Source organism: Erythranthe guttata, chromosome 7 (assembly GCF_056151865.1).
Source record: "Erythranthe guttata isolate IM_541 chromosome 7, IM_541, whole genome shotgun sequence".
NCBI classification, from domain to species: domain Eukaryota; kingdom Viridiplantae; phylum Streptophyta; class Magnoliopsida; order Lamiales; family Phrymaceae; genus Erythranthe; species Erythranthe guttata.
The window spans coordinates 7,071,269-7,083,070 of record NC_142539.1 but is presented as its reverse complement, the minus strand read 5'-3'; the positions used below and the strand labels follow the sequence as shown (position 1 = coordinate 7,083,070).

The window sequence follows — 11,802 nt, the reverse complement described above, 5'->3', positions numbered from 1 at the left end:
CAAATTGCAAATGGTCTGACTTTCAGCAATGGATTATGGTTCGTCGCCAAATTTCCGTTGCTCTAGTCCATGTATCCGTCGCTAGTTCAATCTCTAAATCCGTAGCTAACTCAGACCGACTTTCAATTTGAAAACTGATGCCGTAGCTAAATCATCGCAAGAATTACGTCGAATCAAAATTAATTAATTAATTAATTAAATGTGCTTGATACAAATTTAAATACATGTGTTAGTATACTTTTACAAATACAATATTCGGATTAACTCAATATATATAATATTGTATTCAAAATGCCTTTCAAAAGTTTGCTACAAATGACATAATACAGAAAAACAGCAGTCCTTTTGATGACCTATGCTCGCATTCAGTCATATCCTATAAATTCATTGACGAGCGATGCTGACTCTATATCTTTTGCTATCTTCTGTGGTCGACTTTGATGAATTGCTTTAATGACATCGTTCGTGGTTGACTTTGATACATTGCTTGAACGGCAACCTGAAAAAATTGAAGATAATAATGCACTCACCAATAAGCATAATTTAAAACATAAGAAATGTATTAAGAGTTTGAATGTCCCACTGCTTACAAAACAATAGAAATATGTAAACACTTACATGGCCACGACAAGTAAATCATCAAATCTTGATCATTCTCATAACCATGGTTACTTTCTTTAAGCAAGTCAGATTAAATGGTGTATCTGCAAGAGGAAAGTAAAGTAAAATAATCTCAACGACAGTACCAGGAATATTTACGAGAAAAAAACAATTAAATAATAACATTAAAGCTACCCATCCTATATAAAATGTCGGACTTTAGAGAGTAGATGTTCAAGGATATTTAGCGAGGAAACAAAGCATCGTACCTTTTCAATACCCTTTAAATCCTTCTTCCTTCCCAATCAACGTGAATGCCTAAATTTTAATTGAAAACGTTACTGCATATGCAACCTTGTACAACAAATGCAGAAAATACAGAAAAAAAAAATAAAAAAAAAAAGTCCACACACAAGGAGTTGAGGAGTTGAGGTTCCCAACTCATACATAACATAACTACATAGCTATCACTGCAAGTTAGAACAGGGCATTAAGGCAAAATGTTGGCAAATAAACAAATCGAGATTAATCAAATGGATAGCTCGTATGGAAATTATGGAACCAAATAACCCATTAAGAGGGTTCCTATATATGGGATTTGAGCTTAGTGAACGTTGTATGTTCTCACAGAACACTTATAAGTAACATGAAATCAAATATAATAGGAAAGTTGCAACTAAAATACCTGTGTAATTCATATTCCCTTCTTTGCACATTCTTGTCTATGTCCATGAATCTGCATTATATGAGCGAACAAATAATCACTAATGCAACTAACATCACTCTGGTTTAATCTCGAGAACAAGTAATATTACAAATGTTTTAGATTCCCTAAATTAATTTAATCATCTCACACATGAAACACTAGATTCATTCGTTATTTTACAAATGCTCAGCACAAATAACAAAATCACAAGACACATAATAACAATAAGAGTAGAAAGAATCAACAGGTTCAATTTTTTAATAAAATATTAGAACAAAAAATATTTAACAATAATATACCCAATAAACCCATAAATTGATTAAATGATTTTCACTAAACAACGCTTATGCCAAATTATTGCAGGAGCTTTTATCTTTCTCCATGTAACAAAAATTAGAGCAAAGGAAATAAGATACATACTAATTACAAAAGTTTATCAATGATTGCAGAGAAGCTTTTATCTTTCTCCAATTCCGTTAGATAGTATACCATTAAAAAATCCAACCCAATAAATTAATTTGGTACCTTAAGAGTTGGGACCTTTCTTCTGCACAAAAGACAAAATATTCAATTTATATATATGCTCAGCCATCACAAACAAAACTTTCCTACCACGAATGCGAACAATTAGAAGGAACGGTTGTGAAAATCAATTTACCTTTTGTTATATTTCCAATTTTCAAAGCATACAGACAAATACAGTCTCATTTTTAAAATTACAATTAGGGTTCATCTAGAAGCTTTATGATTGGGATGAGAAGTTTTCAAAGGAACGATGCTTCTTATTCTTCGATGTAAGAACATAAGAAAATAGAGAAAATTACCCGGTGTTCTTCAGCGGGAACTCGTCGGTTGTGTGGAAAAGAAAAGTGATGGGGATTACTGATTAGGGTTAAAAGAAGAGAACCGTCAGATCCAAAAGTTTAATAGTAGTAAGTGTCTTTAGAAACGGATTTATTATTTGTATCTAATTTTGTCCCTAAATATTTATGTTAGTAACCGATCAAATGTGCGTCGCTATATCTATCAATAAATATTTATTTTAGAAACAGATTTGCTATCCGTCGCCAATTTTTGTTGCTGGAGCGGATATTTAATTATCAAAGGGACGATATTGTCATTCGTTGCTAAATTCATTGCTAAATACTTGCTTTAGCAACGAATCAACCATCCGTCGCTAATTGCCGTAGCTATATAACAATTTTCTAGTAGTGAATATAGTATTGGTTTTTGATTCATTATAATCACGGGGTCAATACTTCCACCTTGATAATATTGGGTTCTAGCTTTCTATAGTTACGGGGTCAATATTCCAAATTCCGCCAAATCGAATCTTTTATTTTTTGTACGTTCCATTCTTGCTTCCACATAAGATTATTAGGCCTCGTAACAACTTCTAGGGGGTTCGTATCAAAGCCTGTAGATCTATCTAATCTTAGAGTATTTGGTTATTCTGCCTTTGTGCATCTGAAAGCTGATAAATTAGACCCTAGATCTATTAAATGTGTTTTTCTTGGCTACCCTAAAGGGGTTAAAGGGTACATAGGTTGGTTAATGGGCGAACATGGATATCAGACTATCATTAATAAAGATGTAGTGTTTAATGAATCTGAATTTCCATACTCAAATCCTCGTGTGTATTCTATTCATGATCATGTTGCATCTGAGGTGGAGAGATCCACTGATTTACCTGTTGAAATTGAACCTGCTTCTGAATTTTAGTCTGAAAATGTGAATGATGAGGTCTATGGCCAAAATGTGGAATTTGATTTGCCTAATGTAGATAAATTATCTGACTATCAACTTTCTAGGGACAGACCTAGAAGGAAAACATTAGGAAACCTCACCATTTTGATGATTTCAATATGTCTAACTTTGTTTTCAATGTGTTTGAATCATTGGATGGAAATGAACAAAAAAGCTATATTAATGCTAAGTTGTAATGAATCTGAGCAATGGATTGTTGGTATGAATGATGAAATGAAATCCTTGCATGTTAATTATACTTGGAATTTAGTTTCTAAACCTGCTAAGTACTCTTTGATTGACTGCAAGTGTCTGTTTAGAATCAAGCATGATTCTCGCTCACTCATATATAAAGCTACATTAGTTGCTAAGGGTTTTACCCAAAAACAAGGCATAAACTATAACGAAATTTTTCCTTGAGTTGTCAAGTACACCACGTTAAAATTATACTTACTTTGATTTCTCATTTCAACAGGGAAGTAAAGCAAATGGCTATTAAATCTCTTTTCTACACGGTAAACTTGACAAATAGATTTACATGAAACAACATGAAGGTTTTCTTGATAAATCTCATCTTGGTTATGTGTGCCTTCTTAACAAATCTTTGTATAGTTTGAAACAATCTCCCAGACAGTGAAATAAGAAATTTAACTCTTATATGATGTCTTTAAAATTCAACAGAAACTCTTTTGTCCATATCTGTATTTTAAACATCTGATTCATACCTCTGTTTTCTTATTGTTATATGTGGATGATATGTTTTTTCTAGCCCTTGTCAGAAGTCTATTGATCATGTTCAAAACTGCCTAAGTGAGAATTTTGACATGAAATATTTGGGTGAATCAAAGAGAATCTTAGAAATGGATATTGTGAGAGATAGAAAAACTGTACTTTGTTTCTAAACCAATGCTGCCTATGTGGTTAAGATTCTTGAATAATTCACCATGATTAATGCTAAAACTGTGACTGTGATTGTACCTTTAGCTGCTTGTTTCTTACTAAGTAAGAAACAATCTCCAAAGACTGAACCTTAAAAACTTGATATGCAATATGTTCCTTATGCTAGTGCCATAGGTTCAATTATGTATTTAATGGTTTGCACTAGGCCTTACATTGCATATGCCATTAGTTGTTCGAGTAGATACATGTCAAATCCAGGTTTGCCTCATTGGGAGGCAGTTAAATGGTTGTTGAGGTATTTAAAAGGTTTTGTTAAAACTGGTTTTATGTTTTCCAAATCCTCTGCTGGTAATGAATTGTGTGGATATGTGGATTCCAATTATGCTAATGATAGGGACAACATAAAATCTACAACTTCTTTTGTGTTTTCATTGTGTGATGTATGTATTAGTTAGTAATCTCAGTTGCAAAATATTGTGGCTCTATCTGAATAAGAGTATATAGCAGCCACAAAAGCTATTACAGAATCAATTTGGCCTAAAGTAGATATGGCCTTGGGCCGGTTCGGGCTGGTTCACTGCGGTTCACGGTTCACTTTTTCAGGAACGGGAACCGGCCCGTACAACATACGGGTCGTCGAGCCGGGCCGGCCCGCCGGTTCACTCCGGTTCCGAGCCGGCCCAAAATTTATATATATATATATATATATATATATATATATATATATATATATATATATATATATATATATATATATATATATATATATATATATATATATTGTCATACTTGATGGATAAATAAATTAAAAGAATTACTTTTAAATAGGAAAAAAAACCAAAAGTAAATAAATGAAAGGATTTGACTTAATTTTATAGGAAAAATGGGGTGTGAGGGTATTTAGAAGAAATAAAATTGGGGGAAACAAATAAAAAAAAAAGAAAAAAAAAACAAATAACGATCGGTTCACTGGGCCGGTTCGCTAGCTGTTACAGTTTTTTTTTTTTTTTTTTTTTTTAATTCGGGTGAACCGCCGAGCCCGACCGGCGGTTCACGATTCACATAATTCTAGAATCGTGCCCGCCCGAGGGACACGGTTCCGGTACCGGTTCACTGGTCAACGGGTCGGGCCGGTCCAGTTCGTCAACGGGCAGGTTCCGGACCAAAAACCGGCCCATGGCCGTGTCTAGCCTAAAGGCCTTCTGTCTAAAATTGGTTTTCTTAATAAGAAAGTTTTTGTGTTCTCTGATAGCTAGTCTTCAGTCCAACTGTGTAAGAATCCTGTTTTCCATGATATGACAAACCTTATAGATGTGAAATTTCATTTCATAAGGGATATTTTGGAAAAATGATTGATTGAACTGGAAAAAATCCCTTCTAAATTCAATCGAGCAAATATGGGAACAAGAAGTTTGCCTTTGGAGTAATTTAGTTCTTGCTTGAAAAAGCTGAACTTGATTTCTGTTGATTAAATTGTTTACATATGTGCTAACCAGTCTGTGTGACTTGTATGTGTTATTTGTGAATGCATTTTCTGGATTTATCTTTGTGATTACCCCTTCTTTGTGAATTCTTATGTTTTCTTCTGTGAAATTATAATTATTTTAGTTGTCTTTGTGATTACTAAAATTATGTTTATGTTGACTATGTGTTTACAGAAATTTGGCAATGATGACCCCTGTCCTTAAGTGTTCAAAAGGTCCAAGAACTCCATTTTAGATCAGGTGGAGATTTGTTGAGAACTGGGTCCAGGATGACCTTCTCTGGGATTGGGCCCAAGAGTGCAAAATCCACTTGGCAACCCAACTCGAGGTAATTGTTGGCCGAAAACCTACACGCAAGTGCACGTATCGTACAAGTAATATAGTGGATTAAAAGTCCGGATATCGAACCCACAGGAAATATTTAATTATCTAATCCTAGACGCTAAATTCTACCAATTATTTTCAAGCTCACCCTACACAGTCGAATTTTAGAGAGAATTAACTAAATTAAACTAAATTAAAAGCAAGCAAAAATAAGAAAGCAATTTAAAATGAAGATTAAATCAAGATAAGCAAGCCTAGGATTTTATTATTCCCTCTATGTGATTATTACTCCCCCAATTCCTTCAATTATGCAAGCAATTAACCCGGATTATTAACCTGAGATGCTAAAATAATCGTAACCCGCTTCCGCGTGTATTACGATTCTAATACTCTAGATTCAATTACTATATTCCTATGCAATTAATTCTAGAACACAGCATTAAGCACAAATCTCAATAATGGCTACCTAAGAGATTAACTATATTCCTATGTTAATACCACAAAGGCTCTTCTACCACAGTTCTAATTATTAACCCGATCTTCCGATTCATGCGAGTAACAATAACATAAAAGCGCATAAAGTGGCCAGTTTCATGAACTTAATAAAACAAGAAGAAGAAATAATCTGGAATTAAAACTTGCATAAAATCATAGAATTGGGTTCATAAATCCCACATAGGGTTCCAAATAAAATCCTAGAAATAAAAACTTAGCTACTCGTGACTCTTATGATAAAGAAAATAAAATAAATAAATTAAATAAGAAAAACTATGCTTGAGTCTTCGTTGATCTTCGTTCCTCGCTTTTTGTGGTGTCAAATTTCCTCCTTATGGTGTAGAGACTTGTTGCTTTTATAGGCTTTTCTTGATAAGGAAGTAGTGGAAACCTAATAGGAATCAATTTCCGCCACTTTCCCCCATCAGGACTTGTTTTTCGATTTTCGCCGAGTTTTGGAATGTTGTGTAAATAAGAATTGTAGCCCTTGAAATTTGCTTTACAATGCCGCCAAAATCAGCTGATTTGGAGTTCGTATGAGAGAGATATGCTCGAAATGGTGGACACTGCCAAAGCTGTGGCGAGATTCCTTCTTCCAATTCGATTTATTTCCTTATTTGCAACTTTTTCCTTTCTTTTTGATCTTTTTTCCTTCATGGACACCTAATTCTCGTTTTCACCTATAAAATACAAAATCAATCAATTAAAAGCAAAAATATAATTAAATCTAGACAAAAGATCCACGTAAAGTAAACGTATTGAGCGTAAAATTTACACTCAACAGTAACAACTTTAACGGTTACTTAAGCCCACTCGGATAAAAGATGACTTTGATCTTGACGGTTCATTTGAATCGATTTAATCTTAGCCACTCATTTGTGTTCACATAAAACCCTAGACTGAAACCCTACTCTCATTTTTGTCTGTGTCGTTTCTCTCTCTCTCTCTCTCTCTCTCTCTCTCTCTCTCTCTCTCTCTCTCTCTCTCTCTCTCTGTTGCACCTTCATGCTTTTTCCATGTCGTTTTCCGGCAACCTCTTCACCGAGTCTCCGCCGTACTTGGAGAGGATTAAATGGGGATATAGGTGTTGTCTCCTACCGTTGCTACAACGTCTATATATACAACTTTTAGAGAGAGAGAAAGGGTACCACTGTTCGTAGTCTCCAGCCTCTCTCTTTGTTTAATCTTCTTTTTATGTAAGTGATTATACAGTGTGTGAGAGGGTTTGAGATCTGAGATCTGAGGAAAGTGTTGCCTTGTTATTGACTATACATGTGTTACCAGTATGGTTGTATCTATTCTTTTTCTTCTCCAAATAATGGTCCTAAGAAAGTAGGATTTTGCACATGAATTACAAGAAATAAAAGTACACTTTTGTACCAATTATCTGAATAATCCAACTCAATAACTTCCTCGACGGCACCTCCCGACATCCCACCGCCGTTGTCCACCTCCTCTCCAGCCGATGGTATAAAACAACGCCAGAGATGGTTGTGCCTGTTTTGAATATTTAATACTTTATTAATTCCTAAAAACCTCCTTGGGGTATTTCTAATTAAAAATATAATATTAAATTAAATAATACTTAAAAAAATGAGGGGTTTATGTGCATAAGTCCCTAACCAAACATCTTTATTATTCTAAGTTTAGGGGTTATATCTCTTTTACCGATAAGCTTATCCCTTTAATATTTATTATAAATAAAGGAAAATTTTATGCATATGACAAAATTACCTCAACCCTTTACACCAAATTCTTAATTGTAACCCTAATTTGATCAATTTTTTTGACCACAAAAATTCAATTTTGAATTTTTCTTTTCAAAAAAAAAAAATTTTTCGATTCTTCGAAAATTACCTCAACCCTTTACACCAGATTCCGGCGTTGATTTTTCGATTTTTTTTTCTGGTCTGCTTTTTCGGCCGTCGGATTCCAGCGTTGACTTTTTGTTTTTTTGTCTGTTTTTTCCGCCGCCGGTCTCTGGCGTTGACTTTTTTAGAGTTTTTTTTTTTCCGCTAAACGTTGACCGTAATTGTGCTGTCATTAACGGTAATTATACTGTCACTGACAAAAAATTCACGTAATTATACTCTCACTAACAAAACATTAACGTAATTGTACTGCCGTTGACAATACATTTATGTAATTGTACTGCCGTTGACAGTAAATTAACATAATATTATTTTATTTTTATTTTTGTTGTTTTTTTTAGTTTTGTTTGATTTGTTGACAAGTCAACGTAATTATATTACTATCGTTGGCAGGAAAGTAACTGTAAAAACAATAATATTACTGTCAACCACATCAATATTATCATTTTCTTTGGGTTTTTTTGTTTTGTTTGAGTTATTCACGGAGTAACGTAATAATATTACTGCCTATTATTGTAATATTACTGTAAACACAATAATATTACTCTGGTTGACGGTAATATTACTGTCAACCACATCAATATTATTATTTTGTTTGGGTTTTTTTGTTTTGTTTGAGTTATTCACGGAGTAACGTAATAATATTACTGTCTATTATGTAATATTACTGTGGTTGATGGTAATATTACTGTTATAGTAATATTACTATCACTCACAATAATATTAATTCTTTTGCTTTTTTATTATGTTTACATTTGTTGAACGGTCAACATATTAATATTATTTTATTACACAATAATAATGAGTTTTGTTGTGTTAATATTATTGTGCTAGGGATTAATATAGCAATATTATTGTGTTAAACTGTAGTATAGTTAATTTTACTGTGTTTAACAGTAATATAGTTAATATTACTGTCAATCACAGCAATATTGTTGTTTAAACGAAAAAAAAAATGTTACATAAAGAAAGAAAAAAAATTCGAAAAAGTCAACGCCGGAAAACGGTGGCTGAAAAATCAAGAAGAAAAAAAATAATAAAAAAAAATTCAACACCGGAGACCAACAGTCAACGGCGCTGACGGACGAAATTGACCATAAAATTGTGTTTTGGGTCAAAATTGAATAACTTGTGAAATTTAGGGTCAAATTGAGGTTAGATTAAATTAAAGGATGAAATTGGAGTATATTAAAGTATGAGGGGCTATTATAGTCTTTTACAAACCTTTGGACCATGTGTGGACTTTTTTTATAAAGGAGTCTGGATCTCTTTATGAATAAGTATCCATTAATAGCCTTATTTCTAAAGACCCAAAAAAATTCTATAGCTTTTTTGTAGCTTTCTATATGTTTTTTCATGAGTAGTTAACGGTTAAAATTATAAATGGATCGAGTGTGTTATTTAAAGAATCTTATAGGGGGTTTTGTGTGATTATTTTTTATACGAGGACTTCTTCAGCAGTTCAAATTTACATAGGGGTGGTAATTGCAAATAATTCTAAATAGGTGTATAAGTGCATCATGCATGACGAAAGGTTGAAAGCGTACATTAGACATTATTATTTTATGTGTACATTGAAAGAACTATTCTATGTTCAAAAACAAAATTTCCGTAAGCTGCGTTTCGCTAGTCTATCAAGTATCAACTACCTTAATATATATATATATATATATATATATATATATATATATATATATATATATATATATATATATATATATATATATATATACACATACTGGCATCGTCGCTCAAGATTGGGAAGGCCAGTGTATCGGATGGAAGTCGGAGAGATTTCACAGGAGAGTGAAAGCAGTAGAGAGTGAAGCGCATGTAGCACTAAAAGCGACGGTCATGGCGCTGAAAAAGAGCTGGTCGTCAAGGATTATTATTGAAGGGGATAATCTCATAGTTATTAATCTAATGAAATATGTTTTATCACGTTATCTTTGGATCAATACTTAAATAATATTATTTAAACAAGGTTATTAATTGATCGAGGTCCTACTGTAGCCATAAAGGAATAGTAATTTTACGTCGGCGTAAATTTCAAGACTTCCTATTAGTTAGTACACTACAGTCACACTTTATTTTATTTTATTTTTTTATAGGAAGTACGGTCACACATGATATACAAAATTATCTGTCCCCATATCTCTGCAGAATTTCTTTTGTTATATAATATATATGTGTATGTGTGGGTTTGCATGTGATAAAGAATAGATAGAGATATATATAGAATAGGGATATATGCAATTAATTAATTAATGAAGGATAAGGTTAAGTGTTTGGACTCATTTTAAATGCCTCTTCCACAACTATACAAATATCAGACCTCTACTTGTATAGTTTTCTTCTATAAATAGTGAAACCAATCTGACAACATTCTCATCAAAAAACAAATAACAACACATCAAATCATCAAATATGGCTTCAAAAGCAATAGTTTTTCTGGTACTTTTCTTGGCTATGGTTGTTTTCATATCATCAGAAGTTGCAGCTAGAGATCTCGCCCAGACTTCCTCCACCGCTGAAACATGTATGAATTTTCCTTCTCTCTCTCTCTCTCTCTCTCTCTCTCTCTCTCTCTCTCTCTCTCTCTCTCTCTCTCTCTCTCTCTCTCTCTCTCTCTCTCTCTCTAACTTAATCTCAACTACCTATTTTAATGTCCTAAAGATTATTTGTCACTTAATGTAGCTAATTAATATGAATTTTTTTACTATATTAAAATAATCAGCAGTCGAAGTTGACGGAGGAGGCGGAAATGGAGGATACAGAGGAGGCGGCGGAAAAGGGTACGGTGGCGGTGGTAATGGCCGCGGAAACTATGGCGGTGGACGCGGCGGTGGCGGCGGGCGTGGTGGAAGGTGCCGGTATGGTTGTTGCGGCCGGAGCTTCTACAAAGGCAGTTGCAAGTGCTGTACATTTGCTGGTCAGAAGGTGGATGCCGAACCTCAAGCCAACCCTTAAAAAAGTTTTAATTTGTTTGGATTTCTGTGTGTGTTATTTCAGTACATGTGTGTAAGTGTGTGTTGCATGAGAAGTGTGAATAATAAGGTGCATGAATGAATGAATGAATGATAATATATCATATGTATATTCGTTCATGCACAAACACGTATTATGGGTGCATTATACTTTTGCCCCAGCGGTCGTGTCAAATTAATAAAAACTCATTTTGCTACTTTAATTTATCTTATTATTATTATAAACTTTATCTCATCCTTTGCTTTGGTACGAATATTACTTAATTATTTAAAATTTAAGTTAGCAGTACTGTGAAAAGGAAATGAGAAAAGTAGAGTAGTTGGTCAAATTTCAGTCTCCTAATTGACCAGATGCAAATGGCATGTTTGTTTATGTTTCTAAAACACATTTTCCAATTTTATACTACTTATAAAACACACATCATGTGTTTGTTAATTGTATCCGCCAGAAATTATTATTTGTTCTTATTAAATATTTATTGAAAATACATTATTCATATTTTTTTCAATTTTCAAACATACTAAAACTTACTATTGATCTATATATTTTATTATACCAGCTCATTTCTCTCTCATTCTATTCATCTCTGTTCATTAATATTCACACTCTTTCTCCTCTCATTTCTCCCTTCTCATTAGTATTTGCAGTCTCTCTCCTCCCATTTCTCTCGCCTCATTAATATCTCAAC

General features: G+C 33.3%; 1 protein-coding gene and 1 long non-coding RNA gene across 3 annotated transcripts; one reads left to right on the top strand and one right to left on the bottom strand.

Annotated features, from left to right (window-relative positions):
• Positions 1-254: 254 nt before the first annotated feature.
• On the bottom strand, positions 255-2,253 carry LOC148769108 (uncharacterized). The gene is made up of 5 exons (XR_016032013.1): positions 2,131-2,253; positions 1,286-1,336; positions 870-918; positions 619-704; positions 255-499 (listed from the first exon to the last, which is right to left on the bottom strand). It is a non-coding gene; the product is annotated as an uncharacterized LOC148769108 (long non-coding RNA).
• Positions 2,254-10,359: 8,106 nt separating this feature from the next.
• Positions 10,360-11,316, top strand: LOC105960715 (glycine-rich protein-like). Of its 2 annotated transcripts, none has more exons than XM_012984919.2 (2): positions 10,360-10,665; positions 10,867-11,316. In XM_012984919.2, the coding sequence occupies exons 1-2, from the start codon at positions 10,554-10,556 to the stop codon at positions 11,094-11,096; spliced, it is 342 nt and encodes a 113-aa protein (XP_012840373.1). In that variant the 5' UTR covers positions 10,360-10,553; the 3' UTR covers positions 11,097-11,316. The 2 variants fall into 2 exon arrangements, with proteins under 2 accessions (XP_012840373.1, XP_012840372.1); XM_012984918.2 differs by having other exon boundaries at positions 10,385-10,665; positions 10,864-11,316.
• The last annotated feature ends 486 nt before the right edge of the window (positions 11,317-11,802 follow it).